Source organism: Hyperolius riggenbachi, chromosome 3, assembly GCF_040937935.1.
Source record: "Hyperolius riggenbachi isolate aHypRig1 chromosome 3, aHypRig1.pri, whole genome shotgun sequence".
Classification (NCBI taxonomy): domain Eukaryota; kingdom Metazoa; phylum Chordata; class Amphibia; order Anura; family Hyperoliidae; genus Hyperolius; species Hyperolius riggenbachi.
Window position 1 is genome coordinate 442,042,809 of NC_090648.1, and position 14,310 is coordinate 442,057,118.

At 42.0% G+C, this 14,310-nt stretch overlaps 1 protein-coding gene across 1 annotated transcript in view; it reads right to left on the reverse strand.

The window, feature by feature from the left end:
* Positions 1–740: 740 nt before the first annotated feature.
* LOC137562395 (protocadherin Fat 4-like) overlaps positions 741–14,310 on the reverse strand; it is a 33,775-nt gene continuing 20,205 nt past the window's right edge. The window contains exons 4-5 of the mRNA XM_068273734.1: positions 2,188–4,347; positions 741–875 (exon numbers count right to left, since the gene is read on the reverse strand). Of these exons, the coding sequence (XP_068129835.1) occupies positions 741–875; positions 2,188–4,347 (2,295 nt within the window). The remainder of the gene's footprint in view (positions 876–2,187; positions 4,348–14,310) is intronic.

Below are 14,310 nucleotides of genomic sequence, written 5' to 3' on the forward strand. Positions count from 1 at the left end.
GAGGCCAGAATATAATGCAAGGGTTCTTGCCTACCCTTCCAGAATTGAAAAAGCTGTACCAGCAGAATGATCTCTCTGGGGTTGCTGAAATTAACATTTGCATAACAGTAAGCAATTAGCTGTTTAAATCTGCTTTCTATTCAGCCTTCCCATAAGTTACACTTTGTTCAAATATACTGTATATACTCCCAGTGTTTTTGGTTTATGATATGCCCTGTACTTTGGTAAGGAGCCGTTTTCATTGGCTCCTGATCCCCTAATCACTGTGAGCTAATCATAGTGATCAGGAAGTGAAAGGGACCAGAGCCTTGGGTCTGAAATGTATTAGTGCATGTGCCATCTCACATACTTTTGATGGAAGTAGGAAATTTGGGCTTCTGTGGCCAGTAGGAAATTTGGGCACTGTCACAGGCCGCAATATTAATAATGGCAGTACTAATGGCAGTGGACAATTTGTTAGGAGTAGACAATGAAAGGTTAGTGTTGGGAGTAGGTAGAGGAAGGGTTAGTGTGAGAAGAAGGTTAGATAAATCCACATATAGAATTATCCAACATCCAATAGTAGAATATCAGCATTATTACTGTAATTCCACTAGCGGCTTCACCCAGCACATAAATTCCTAGATGCCGTTTTTTTGTGTATGCCTTCTGTTTGCCAGAATGCTAAACAACCACTTTTACTACTTCAAGGGGTATAAACGTGGAACCACCTATCCAATCATTATGGATCAAAAGTAAGGTCATTCTACTGGTATCACCCAAACATTCTGCTCATGGGTAAGGGAGATGTGGTTCCCGTGAGTGGAACATGGTTTAACCTTACTGATGTAGTAGAATGGACACTGGTAAACTAGACTCACATGGCACCCATTAACCTGAAAAAAGTTTATATAATTGATATAATTAGGTAAACTTACCTCCTATTTGCAGGATTAATTTACTTTAATATTTTTATAAACCCCATGTTCCTTAGACTTCGAAAGTGACTGCATAACTTTCAAAGGTAAAATATTATAAACATACTACTCACTAATGAGAATATATAATACATTGATTTGGTTTTTGTAAAAGAAAATAGACACGCAAATGAGTTTACATTATACTTCATATTCTAAATTCTGTAATTGCAAGGAATGCCCAAAACTATCATAATCAGCCTCCACCCAAAATGTATACATTGGGGGTATAAGTGATAATACTTGCATGGTAAAGTTAAAAAAGGCTCATTGTAAAAAATATAGACTAAGCAACATTCAGTAATTAATTCTTGAGCTTCAATAGTGATAATTCAGAATGCCTCTTAATTCTTAAAAACAAAACCACAATTCATTACATACACCATGAACCACTCTGAAATAGAGTGGACTATCCAATCATCAACACGAATTAAAAAAAAAGAAGTCAATACTAGGCCTAGATAGCCTGGATAAAAATTGCATAGATATTAAAATACCAATGGGAAATATACAGACATAAAATATTTGTAACGACTAAAGATTAGCCAATAGTTACCTCCAAGCTGGTGATTTCGAAAGTCTTCTCTAACCTTTTCTTATAAGTAGAAAAACCAGATCAACCAGATCATAAAACCCTAAAAATCTCCAGAGTACAACTCTACAACATATTCTAATAACGTTTATTAAATTCCACAGTATTGCACCTAACAACAGAAAACTGTATCTCTCTTTGGGGTGTATTCAGCAAAAGCTGGTAAAACTGCTTGAATGTAGGAGTCTATGGCAATCTTACCGGTACTACCATCGCTGAGGTAGGACACATTGCACAAATGACGCATACCACATTAACTAGGTAGTGTAGTGTGCAGTGCCCATGCAGCCTTGGTGTCCATAGTACCAGTAAAATTGCCTTGTGCTCTCTGTGCTGACAGTTTTACTGATGTTTGCTGATTGCACTCCTTTGATGCAACTCACTGGAGGATGTTATCTGGAGCCAGCAAGGTTTTGTAAATTAATGTGAGTGCTCAATATCCATGCCCATTTTTTACATGTTTGTTTAAAACCATACTTTGATTGTCAGGCAATATACAAATTACAAAAGTACTGGAACATCAGCCTCCATACTAATAATAAACTGAACTATTCTGCATCAGCTTGCTTGCCTTATTTTGCAACTATCTTAGTTGACTTCTTCTATGTATTATTAAGAAAGTTTGTTACAACATCTTACCTGAGTTACAGCGCTGGTTAAAATAGCTTCTTTTAAACTTTCATTTCCAAGGCCTGAGTCATCTGTGTCAATAAGATTATCCACTGGGACAATTTGGTTTGATTGTAAGAGACCAAAATCACTTCCTGATGGGTCCATAGCCACACACACATTGTATGAGTAGGGGAAGGGTAATGTTCCATCACTATACATAGACAGTACTCTGGGATCTCCTGCAGGATACAGACTTGTATTTAAAGTTCCAAAGTTTGGTAATGGCTTTGGCTCCTTGCATTTTGATATGATGACCAACATCACAGTTATAATAAACAACAAAGAAATCAATGCTAAAGCAATTACCAAGTACAACTGCAAGTTTGTCTGAGGTTCTTCATCTGTGAGTGGATTACTGAGTTTAGGAACAACCTGCTGGAAGTTATCTGCAACAATGAGGCTTAAGGTGACAGTAGCCGAGAGAGCGTGGACCCCGTTATCTCTCACCATCACCACAACCTTTTGCCTCAACATATCTTTTTCTAGAAAGATTCGGGATGTACGGATTTCTCCTGTCTGATCATTAATAGTAAAGTGAGATGGTTCCGACACGTGTATGAAATGATAGGAGAGCCAAGCATTATGTCCAGAGTCTGCATCCACTGCAACCACCTTTGTGATTAGAGAACCTGGTTCTGCTGTAAAAGGAACCATCTCAAATGCATCTTGCCCAACACTTCCTGATGATGGGAACAAGATCTTAGGTGCATTATCATTCTGATCCACAATACGGATCAGTAAGGTGATGTTGCCAGTTAGAGATGGTGATCCACTGTCTCTTGCAGTTGCTCTTATTACAAATTCCTTGTGCTGTTCATAGTCAAATGACTTTTGAGCATAAAGGGCACCAGTCTCTATGTTGATGGACAGATAAGATGACACTGGGAGGTCGTCTGCATTTATGGTGGATATTGAATAAACAATTTTAGCATTGTCCCCCGCATCAGGATCTGAAGCTTGTATCTTATATATCAAGGCGCCTGGTAAATTGTTTTCTGTTATATAAACAACATAAGAAGATTTCTTGAATGTCGGTGGGTTGTCATTAACATCTGATATATCCAGTCTGATGGTCTTCCTGCTTGAGAGTGGAGGAGATCCTCTGTCAGTGGCTATGATTGTAATATTATAAGTTGATGTTGTTTCTCTATCCAGACTACTTGTTGTAACAATTCTGTAGTAGCTGTCCGATGACAATACTAAATTAAACAATGTCTGTTCCTGTAGCTTGCAGTCAATATATTTATTTTCCCCAGAATCCAGATCATCAACTTCAATCAGAGCAATCACGGTTCCAGGCTGTGAGTCCTCCAGAACAGGAGAAAACAATGAGGTGATGGATATCTCAGGAGCATTATCATTCTCATCTATTACCTCTACTAATACTTTACAGTGAGTGATGTGGCCACCTCCATCTTTGGCTTGTACTGATAGTTCATAATTCCTTGTCAGTTCAAAGTCCAGGTTCCTATTCACTTTGACTTCACCACTTTTAGGATGAATGCTGAATGTACCAGTGTGATGCACGCTTCCTGATGTTTTGCTGAAAGAATAACTTATTTGGGCATTTGCACCTTCATCTTTGTCAGTAGCATTCACAGTAACTATTGTGGTATTAACTGGTATGTTTTCACTTACACTGATTTTATATACTTCTTGAGTAAACACTGGAAAATTATCATTAACATCTATAACTATGATCCTTATCAGTGCAGTTGCAGATCTCACAGGACTTCCTCCATCAGCAGCCACTATTGAAAATTCATGCACATTCTGAGATTCTCTGTCTAATGGCTTCTCTAGCACAAGTTCAAGGAATTTACTTCCATCTGGCTTGATTGTCTCACTAAGTATAAAATGCTTATTGTCACTGAGCTTGTATGCCTGCACTGAATTGACACCAAGATCTGGATCTTCTGCATTCTGTAAAGCAAATCTTGTCCCTGGTGCTGTTAATTCAATTGCTTCAAAATTAAATGTATCAGGAAAGAATACTGGAGCATTGTCATTAATATCCTGGATGTCAATTTTTACTCTTGTAATAGTCAATGGATTTTCAATCACAGCATCAAAGGTTAAGAAGCAGGTAGCTTCTGCCCCACACAGTGTCTCTCTGTCTATCCTGTCCTTCACATTAGTGTTGGGCGAACATCTAGATGTTCGGGTTCGGGCCGAACAGGCCGAACATGGCCGCGATGTTCGGGTGTTCGACCCGAACTCCGAACATAATGGAAGTCAATGGGGACCCGAACTTTTGTGCTTTGTAAAGCCTCCTTATATGCTACATACCCCAAATTTACAGGGTATGTGCACCTTGGGAGTGGGTACAAGAGGAAAAAAAAATTTAGCAAAAAGAGCTTATAGTTTTTGAGAAAATCGATTTTAAAGTTTCAAAGGGAAAACTGTCTTTTAAATGCGGGAAATGTCTGTTTTCTTTGCACAGGTAACATGCTTTTTGTCGGCATGCAGTCATAAATGTAATACATATAAGAGGTTCCAGGAAAAGGGACCGGTAATGCTAACCCAGCAGCAGCACACGTGATGGAACAGGAGGAGGGTGGCGCAGGAGGAGAAGGCCACGCTTTGAGACACAACAACCCAGGCCTTGCATGAGGACAAGAAGCGTGCGGATAGCATGCTTTGTACCACCATGCAGTCATAAATGTAATAAAGATAAGTGGTTCAATAAACAGGGACCACGCGGCAACGCTAACCCAGCAGCAGCACACGTGATGGAACAGGAGGAGGCGCAGGAGGAGAAGGCCACGCTTTGTGAGACACAACAACCCAGGCCTTGCATGAGGACAAAAAGCGTGCGGATAGCATGCTTTGTACCGCCATGTAGTCATAAATGTAATAAAGATAAGAGGTTCAATAAACAGGGACCACGCGGCAACGCTAACCCAGCAGCAGCAGCAGCAGCAGCACACGTGATGGAACAGGAGGAGGCGCAGGAGGAGAAGGCCACGCTTTGTGAGACACAACAACCCAGGCCTTGCATGAGGACAAAAAGCGTGCGGATATAGCAGCAATGCTTTTTGCCGCCATGCAGTCATAAATGTAATACAGATGAGAGGTTCAATAAACAGGGACCGGAAACGCTAAACCATCCCAGATGTTCATCGGTCATGTTACTTGGTTGGGGTCCAGGAGTGTTGCGTAGTCGTTTCCAATCCAGGATTGATTCATTTTAATTTGAGTCAGACGGTCTGCATTTTCTGTGGAGAGGCGGATACGCCGATCTGTGATGATGCCTCCGGCAGCACTGAAACAGCGTTCCGACATAACGCTGGCTGCCGGGCAAGCCAGCACCTCTATTGCGTACATTGCCAGTTCGTGCCAGGTGTCTAGCTTCATGCCCGGTTTCAGGTCCAGCGGTGCCAGCCACAAATCCGTCTGTTCCTTTATTCCCCTCCAAATTTCCTCCCCTGTGTGCTGCTTATCCCCAAGGCAGATCAGCTTCAGCAACGCTTGCTGACGCATGCCAACAGCTGTGCTGCACTGCTTCCACGATCCTACTGCTGCTGGTGCTGGGTTAGCATTTCCGGATGAGGTACAGCTTTGAGATGCGTTGGAGGAGAAGGAGTCAGAGAGGTAGGTGCTGCTGTTGTTATCCAGCTGTTTGCGGCGTGGGCAACACCCGCGCCGTAGCAGGTGAGGAATCGCTGCCAGGCTCCACAAGGTTCACCCAGTGCGCGGTAAGGGAGATGTATCGACCCTGGCCGAACGCACTCGTCCAGGTGTCAGTGGTGAGGTGAACCTTGCAGGCAACGGCATTCTTCAAGCTTCGGGTTATTTAGCTGACCACGTGCTCATGCAACTCAGGCACTGCAGAGCGCGCAAAGTGGTAGCGGCTGGGAACCACGTAACGTGGGATGGCCACTGACATCATGCCCTTGAAGCTGTTTGTCTCCACCACTCGATATGGCAGCATTTCGCAGGCCAGAAGCTTGGCTATGCTGGCTGGCTGTTACTGCCACGGCCCGGGGGTCATTTGCTGGCAATTTCCTCTTGTGCTCAAACATCTCAGAAACAGACAACTCAACCGTAGCGCTGCACACCGAAGGGCTGTTGGTTGTTGTGTTTGATGAACACTGGGAGACCTCAAGAGCACTAGTCCGGAAAGTGACAGTGTCAGCATCGTCTGATGTTTGTGAATGTTGTGAACCACGCAATGGCTGGGCTACTGCTGCTGCTGAGGCGGGTCTGGTGGTGAGTCTGGTGAACCCAAGGGAGGCAGTGTTGCTGGTGGTACCCTGTCCTGCCGCGTTTGCCCACAGAGTGGGATGTTTGGATAGAATGTGGCGGCTCATGCTGGTGGTGGAGAGGTTGTTAATACTTTTCCCCCTGCTCAGGCGGGTCTTGCACACCTTGCAAATCGCCATGGTAACATCCTCAGTGCAGTCTTCAAAGAAAGCCCAGACTTTAACTGGCTGAGGACTCGGACCTCGTGCGTGATGTGCTGGTGCTGCTTAACCCACTGCTGGACGCTTGAGAGGTCATCCAAGTAATTATCTGGTCCTGTTCTTTTGGATCTGTGAGGGTTGTTGTCCTGGACAACATGGGCAGTATTGAGTGGGTTTTCTTGGGTGCTCCCCTGTGGCCTGTACGTGAACCGTCAGGGGAAACACCTCTTCCCTTGCCCCTCCCTCTTTCACCGGATTTCTTCCTCATTTCACTTATCCTTAAAGTACACGCTGACTGGCAGCAGTACAGTGGCAGTACAGAAATGCTATACAGTGGTGGGTGAGCGGTGTACCACTATTGTCAGCAGTGACACAGAGCACAATGCTATACAGTGGCGGGTGAGCGGTGTACTACTGTTCCCAGCAGACACAGAGTGGAAGTAAACACAATGCTATATAGTGTGGCTGAGCCGTGTACACAGAGTGGCATTAAACACAATGCTATATAGTCTGCTATATAGTCACCCCGAACAGGGTGATGTTCTGCAGAACCCGAACAGTGGCAAACACTGTTCGCCCAACACTACTGGGAGGGAACGCAGATTTTAGTACCTAAACACACGATACAACATGTTTTCCGGGGTCGGACTCTGAGGCACATACAGATGGTCCCGATCATCATCCTCATCATACAACTCTTCTCCTGAGTCTGACCCACCCACCACCTCTGCCACCCCAACATCCCCAGACACAGACCCCTCATCGTCCTCAACATTAACTTGGGATGCTGGCCTGAGCCAGACCTCCTCCTCCACATCAGGCCCCATCATCTCCTCAATGGCAGCCCTCATTAATCGCTCTGGCGACGGACTGATGGACACAACGTTCTCCTCCGGGGAGGGCTGCTGCTGACCACTGGCTGCTGGGGTGGATGTTATAGCTTGCGTGGGGCGTTGGCTGTTGCTGTTGTTGGGAGTGCTGCTCACAGCGGAGGTCTCTGGGGAACTCATGTTGAGCTCATATAGTGGTTGACGGTGAGTGGAGTATTACTGATCCCAGCAATATACACACTGACTGGCAGAGTACGCAATGCTATATAGTGTGGCTGAGCGAGGTACACAGAGTGGCAGTAAACAGAATGCTATATAGTGTGGCTGAGCGAGCGGTGTACCACTATTCCCAGCAGACACAGAACAGTGAACAGAATGCTATATAGTGTGGCTGAGCGAGCGGTGTACCACTATTCCCAGCAGACACAGAACAGTGAACAGAATGCTATATAGTGTGGATGAGCGAGCGGTGTACCACTATTCCCAGCAGACACAGAACAGTAAACAGAATGCTATATAGTGTGGCTGAGCGAGCGGTGTACCACTATTCCCAGCAGACACAGAACAGTGAACAGAATGCTATATAGTGTGGCTGAGCGAGCGGTGTACCACTATTCCCAGCAGACACAGAACAGTGAACAGAATGCTATATAGTGTGGCTGAGCGAGCGGTGTACTACTGTTCCCAGCAGACACAGAACAGTACACAGAATGCTATATAGTGTGGCTGAACGAGCGGTGTACTACTGTTCCCAGCAGACACAGAACAGTACACAGAATGCTATATAGTGTGGCTGAACGAGCGGTGTACCACTATTCCAAGCAGACACAGAACAGTGAACAGAATGCTATATAGTGTGGCTGAGCGAGCGGTGTACCACTATTCCCAGCAGACACAGAGTGGCAGTAAACAGAATGCTATATAGTGTGGCTGAGCGAGGTACACAGAGTGGCAGTAAACAGAATGCTATATAGTGTGGCTGTGCAAGCGGTGTACTACTATTCCCAGCAGACACAGAGTGGCAGTAAACAGAATGCTATATAGTGTGGCTGAGCGAGGTACACAGAGTGGCAGTAAACAGAATGCTGAGCGAGCGGTGTACTACTATTCCCAGCAGCGACACACAATGACTGGGGGGGACCCTGGCTAGCGTGGCTGGAGCGCGAACTACCCTGCCTGCCTACCCAAAGCTAAACCCACAGACAAATGGCGGAGATATGACGTGGTTCGGGTATTTATTTACCCGAACCACGTGACAGTTCGGCCAATCAGAGCGCGTTCGGGTCCGAACCACGTGACCCGTTCGGCCAATCACAGCGCTAGCCGAACGTTCGGGGAACGTTCGGCCATGCGCTCTTAGTTCGGCCATATGGCCGAACGGTTTGGCCGAGCACCGTCAGGTGTTCGGCCGAACTCGAACATCACCCGAACAGGGTGATGTTCTGCAGAACCCGAACAGTGGCGAACACTGTTCGCCCAACACTACTTCACATACAGATTTCCATTATCCAGATTCACATAAAAATATTTCTCTGACACACGTGATACAATTCTGAGTTTTCTAGATGAAATCTGTCCAACATGTAATCCCAGATCTTTTGCAATATTTGCTATAGCAGAGTCTTTCCTCATTTCTTCTACAATGGAGTAATGGATCTGGGTAGAGACTGAATGACACAGCCAGGAAAATAAGACAGAAAATATTACTTGCCATCTGATTCCTTTGTATGCCTGGTATTTCATTCTATCCATTATCAGCATCTGTAATCATCCATCAGATGTGTTAGTTGTAATCTGATAGGAAGGATGTTTTGTCCAGTCCCCTTGTGTAAGAAAACAACCAATATTCAGTATCTTATGCAGAGGATCCAGAAAATGGCTGTGTGCTTCTCTGTGCAGATCTGCAGTATGTGTGAGCAATGAAAATGCCAGTGGATCTCCAGTACTGTATTCTTCTGCTTAATGGTTAAACAGCGGCGCTCAGAGGTAAAATAGAGGAACTGCAGTGCTGATGTTTTCATTCAGTTCAATTCCTGTTTAGTGTTTTTTTCTTTTCGTTTAATACATCAGTATGAGTTTTGAAATTGTTCAGTATTACTAAGCCTAACTGCAATTCAAATAACATTATAACTTTCCAATGTAAATGATATACTTGTAAATCTGGTCTTTCATATGTGGAATATTGGTTGTAAGTATATCTGTTGAACGTATCTAATGTTAGTAGTGTAATAAGGTATAGTGATGGAACAGACAGTTTGTCACAGGGCCAGGTGAACTGTTTGTTAAATCTCTAATTATGTATATGTATGTATACAGTATATGTGTTTATCTGTTTCTACAGATCTCCAGCACTGAAACATGTTTGCTTTATCAATAGTAATTAACACATGGTTTTGTATGTTTCTTTTAAAGTGACACTGAAGCAAAAAAAAAAATATGATGTTATATTTGCATGTGTAGTACTGATAATTAATAGAAGAACATTAGTAGCATATTTGCAATTACAAGCTGCACTCTGTATTTTAAACTATAAAACAAGCAGAGTTCATGATCTTATGACCTTCCCTGCAGTAAAATCTTATTTAAATCTGTCTGTGACTGTGATGTACAAGTGCTCCAGAAAACAGCACTGTAGCAGACCAAAGTTTGGTTGAATAGCTCAGATAATCTCTATTACATAGATAAGAACTGACGTTTCTTAACTCTTCCTGTACTGGAATCAATATTAGAATCAATTTTTTGCAACCAATGCTCTATGTCTTAGCTGTACTACACATACAATTATTTATATCATGAGTTTATTTTCCCTTCAGTGTCACTTTAATTAGCATTGGAGCTCGGGCCATAGTTGTAATAGCTATGTAGTTTCAAGTATTTTTTAATAAACATACATATAGAGAATAGTTAAGGATTAGCAGAAAAAACAAGCCACAGTCTTTCTTTACCAAGTATCAAAGTAGAAAGCTTTGGAAGTCTGAGAAAATGACTGCTATTCATTTCTTGTATGCTAGTACTGTGTGAGTCACAAATCGTGCTGGACAGGCAGCCACTAAAATGTCACAGAAGTCCGTAATCCTTCCATTAATGTAAAATCAAATTATTTGGTTGCATAGCCAATTAAAACAGAGCAAAATTACAAAACAGCACAGAAGCTGATGTTTTTCCAACCCTGCTGGTTCTTTAGTCATAGCTAAACAGACTGTGGAACAAACATTTAAATAAAGGTGACCCTGCCCACCAATGCTATATCTGAATCATGTAACACACCTCTCTTAAAGATAATCTGTACTCTAAAATTCTTACAATAAAAAGCATACCATTCTATTCATTATGTTCTCCTGAGCCCCTGTGCTGTTTCTGCCACTCCCTGCTGAAATCCTGGCTTGTAATTGCCAGTTTTAGGCAGTGTTTACAAACAAAAGACATGGCTGCTAACCAGAGTGTGATAGGCTGAGAGGAGAGCTTGGAGAGGGTGTGTAAAGCTTCTGCCTATCACAAGCAGTGCTGCACATTCCACACATTCCATCCTGAGCCCGACAGAGCCGACAGAGGAAAGAAGATAAGATTTATTACAGAGACAGTGCAACTAGAAAAGGCTGCAGTAAGACAGACCACATTAGAACAGGTATAGGAACTTATAGGATAGAAGAAATAAGGCTCAACATTTTGTTACAGAGTCCTTTAAAGAGACGTGTGCTACATTTCCTGCAATGATACTTATGGTCAGTAGCTTAATTTTATTCAATAAACAGAAGATCAATTATAGAGAACTGTTACAGCAAGCACTAAATGGTAGAGTATAAAAAATCCCCTCCCTCTTCTTTAGGCAGGGACTTCATGACAGAATAATGTGCAGACTATCGCTTTAGAAAAAAAAAAAAAGAAACCCCTCATCTGTAATTCAGGTCAGTCGGCATGGTAGTTCCCATCTTGAAGTGACACTGAAGCAAAAAAAAAAAAATTATTATACAATAAATTGTATGTGTAGTACAGCTAAAAAATAGAACATTAGTAGCAAAAAAAGGGTCTCATATTTTTTATTTTCAGCTATATAAATGTTTTTAATAACATAGCATAATTCTCTAATATTTTCAGTTTACAAACTACAATCTGTATTTGTAACTATGAAGCAGAGCTAATGACTATTTGAACTTCCCTGCAGTAAAATCTTATCTGAAGTTGTCTTTCACTGTTTTTTTCATGAATACGTGCTTCAGAAAATAGCACTGTAGCCGACTAAGTTGGGTCGGAGAGCTCAGAGAAGCCCTTTTGCATAGATAACAACTGAAGTTTCTTAACTCTTCCTGTCCTGGAAACAATATGTGACTCACATCTGTGCTACTAATGTTCTATTTCCTAGCTGTACTACACATACAATTCATTACATCATACGTTTATTTTCATTTCAGATTCCCCTTAAAAATTTACCCCACTTCATGTTCCAGAAGCCTCCTCTGCAGATGTCCACCTCTACAATTAAGTTGCACTCTCTCCAGGCCCCGAAATGACAAGTGAGTCCTCTTTGCCATGGCTTGAATTAAAGTGCTTGGCCACATTAGATGGATTGATCCCCAAAGGGCTATAGAAATACACAGTGGCGTAGCTAAGGAGCTATGGGCCCCGGGTGCGAATTTTACATGAGCCCCCCCCCAAGCACTCGATACATAACAATTGATAAGGCGCACCAAAACCTGCCAAGGACAACACAGTGTCAGAGGTGCAGGAAGAGGATGGGTAACAGCTTGGTTATGATTATTATCTTTCAAAGAATTTATAGAAGTCATCATTACAAACAAAGGACCAATAAAGAACTAATACTGCAGTTGAGGAAGGGCCCTACAGGGTCCCTCTGGCCCAAGGGCCCCGGTATGGTCGCAACCTCTGCAACCCCTATTGCTCGCCACTGGAAATACACAAGGAAGATGGATTGAATATGGATATTTGTGTAATATTTGTGTAATATGCAAAACCTTAAAGTATCCCTCTTGTCCTGCTGAAAGGCAAAAGCTTTTTACAGGTAGGTAGTCCTGCTTAGTGGCTGCACCCTTTTTCTTAAATAGGTCTCCAGTGAATCAAAGCAGGAAAATGTAGCAAGGCTGCACTTGATTAAGTTCTTCTTTGCACACCCTTCACCAGTCACCAACCTCCGCTTTGGGGTAAAGGCCAGAATATGATGCAATGGTTCATGCCTGTCCTTCCAGAATTGAAAAAGCTGTACCAGCAGAATGATCTCTCTGGGGTCGCTGAAATTAACATTTGCATAACAGTAAGCAATTAACTGTTTAAATCTGCTTACTATTCAGCCTTCCCATAAGTTACACTTTGTTTAAATATACTGTATATACTCCCAGTATTTTTGATTTATGATATGCCCTGTACTTTGGTAAGGAGCCGTTTTCATTGGCTCCTGATCCCCTGATCACTGTGAGCTAATCACAGTGATCAGGAAGTGAAAGGGACCAGAGTCTTGGGTCTGAAATGTATTAATGCATGTGCCATCTCACATACTTCTGATGGAAGTAGGAAATGTGGGCTCCTGTGGCCAGTAGGAAATTTGTGCACTGTCACAGGCCGCAATATTAATAATAGTAGTATTAATGGTAGTGGACAATTTGTTAGGAGTAGACAATGAAAGGTTAGTGTTTAGAGTAGGTAGATAAAGGGTTAGTGTGAGAAGAAGGTTAGGTAAATCAATTTATAGAATTATCCACCAACCAATAGTAGCAAATGAGCAGTATTGCTGTAATTCCACTATCGGCTTCACCCAGCACACAAATTCCTAGATGCCATTTTTTTTGTGTATGCCTTCTGTTTGCCAGAATGCTAAACAACCACTTCTACTACTTCAAGGGGTATAATCGTGGAACCACCTATCCAATCATTATGGATCAAAAGTAGGGCCATTCTACTGGTATCACCCAAACATTCTGCTCATGGGGAAGGGAGATGTGGTTCCCGTGAGTGGAACATGGTGTAACCTTACTGATGTAGTAGAATGGACACTGGTAAACTAGACTCACATGGCACCCATTAACCTGAAAAAGTTTATATAATTGATATAATTAGGTAAACTTACCTCCTATTTGCAGGCTTAATTTGCTTTCATATTTTTATAGACTCCATGTTCCTTAGACTTAGAAAGTGACTGTATAACTTTTAAAGGTAAAATATTATAAGCATACTACTCACTAATGAGAATATATAATACATTGATTTGGTTTTTGTAAAAGAAAATAGACACACAAACGAGTTTACATTATACTTCATATTCTAAATTCTGTAATTGCAAGGAATGCCCAAAACTATCATAATCAGCCTCCACCCAAAATGTATACATTGGGGGTATAAGTGATAATACTTGCATGGTAAAGTAAAAAAGTCTCATTGTAAAAATATAGACTAAGCAACATTCAGCAATTAATTCTTGAGCTTCAATAGTGATAATTCAGAATACCTCTTAATTCTTAAAAACAAAACCACAATGCATTACATACACCACGAACCACTCTGAAATAGAGTGGACTATCCAATCATCAACACAAATAAAAAATAAATAAAAAAAAGTCAATACTAGATCTAGATAGCCTGAATAAAAATTGCATAGATATTAAACTACCAATGGGAAATATACAGACATAAAATGTTAGTAACCACTAAAGATTAGCCAATAGTTACCTCCGAGCTGGTGATTTCAAAAGTCTTCTCTAACCTTTTCTTATAAGTAGAAAAACCAGATCAACCAGATCATAAAACCCTAAAAATCTCCAGAGCACGTCTCTACAACATATTCTAATAAAGTTTATTTAAATTCTACACTATTGCACCTAAAAACAGAAAACTGCATCTCTCATTGG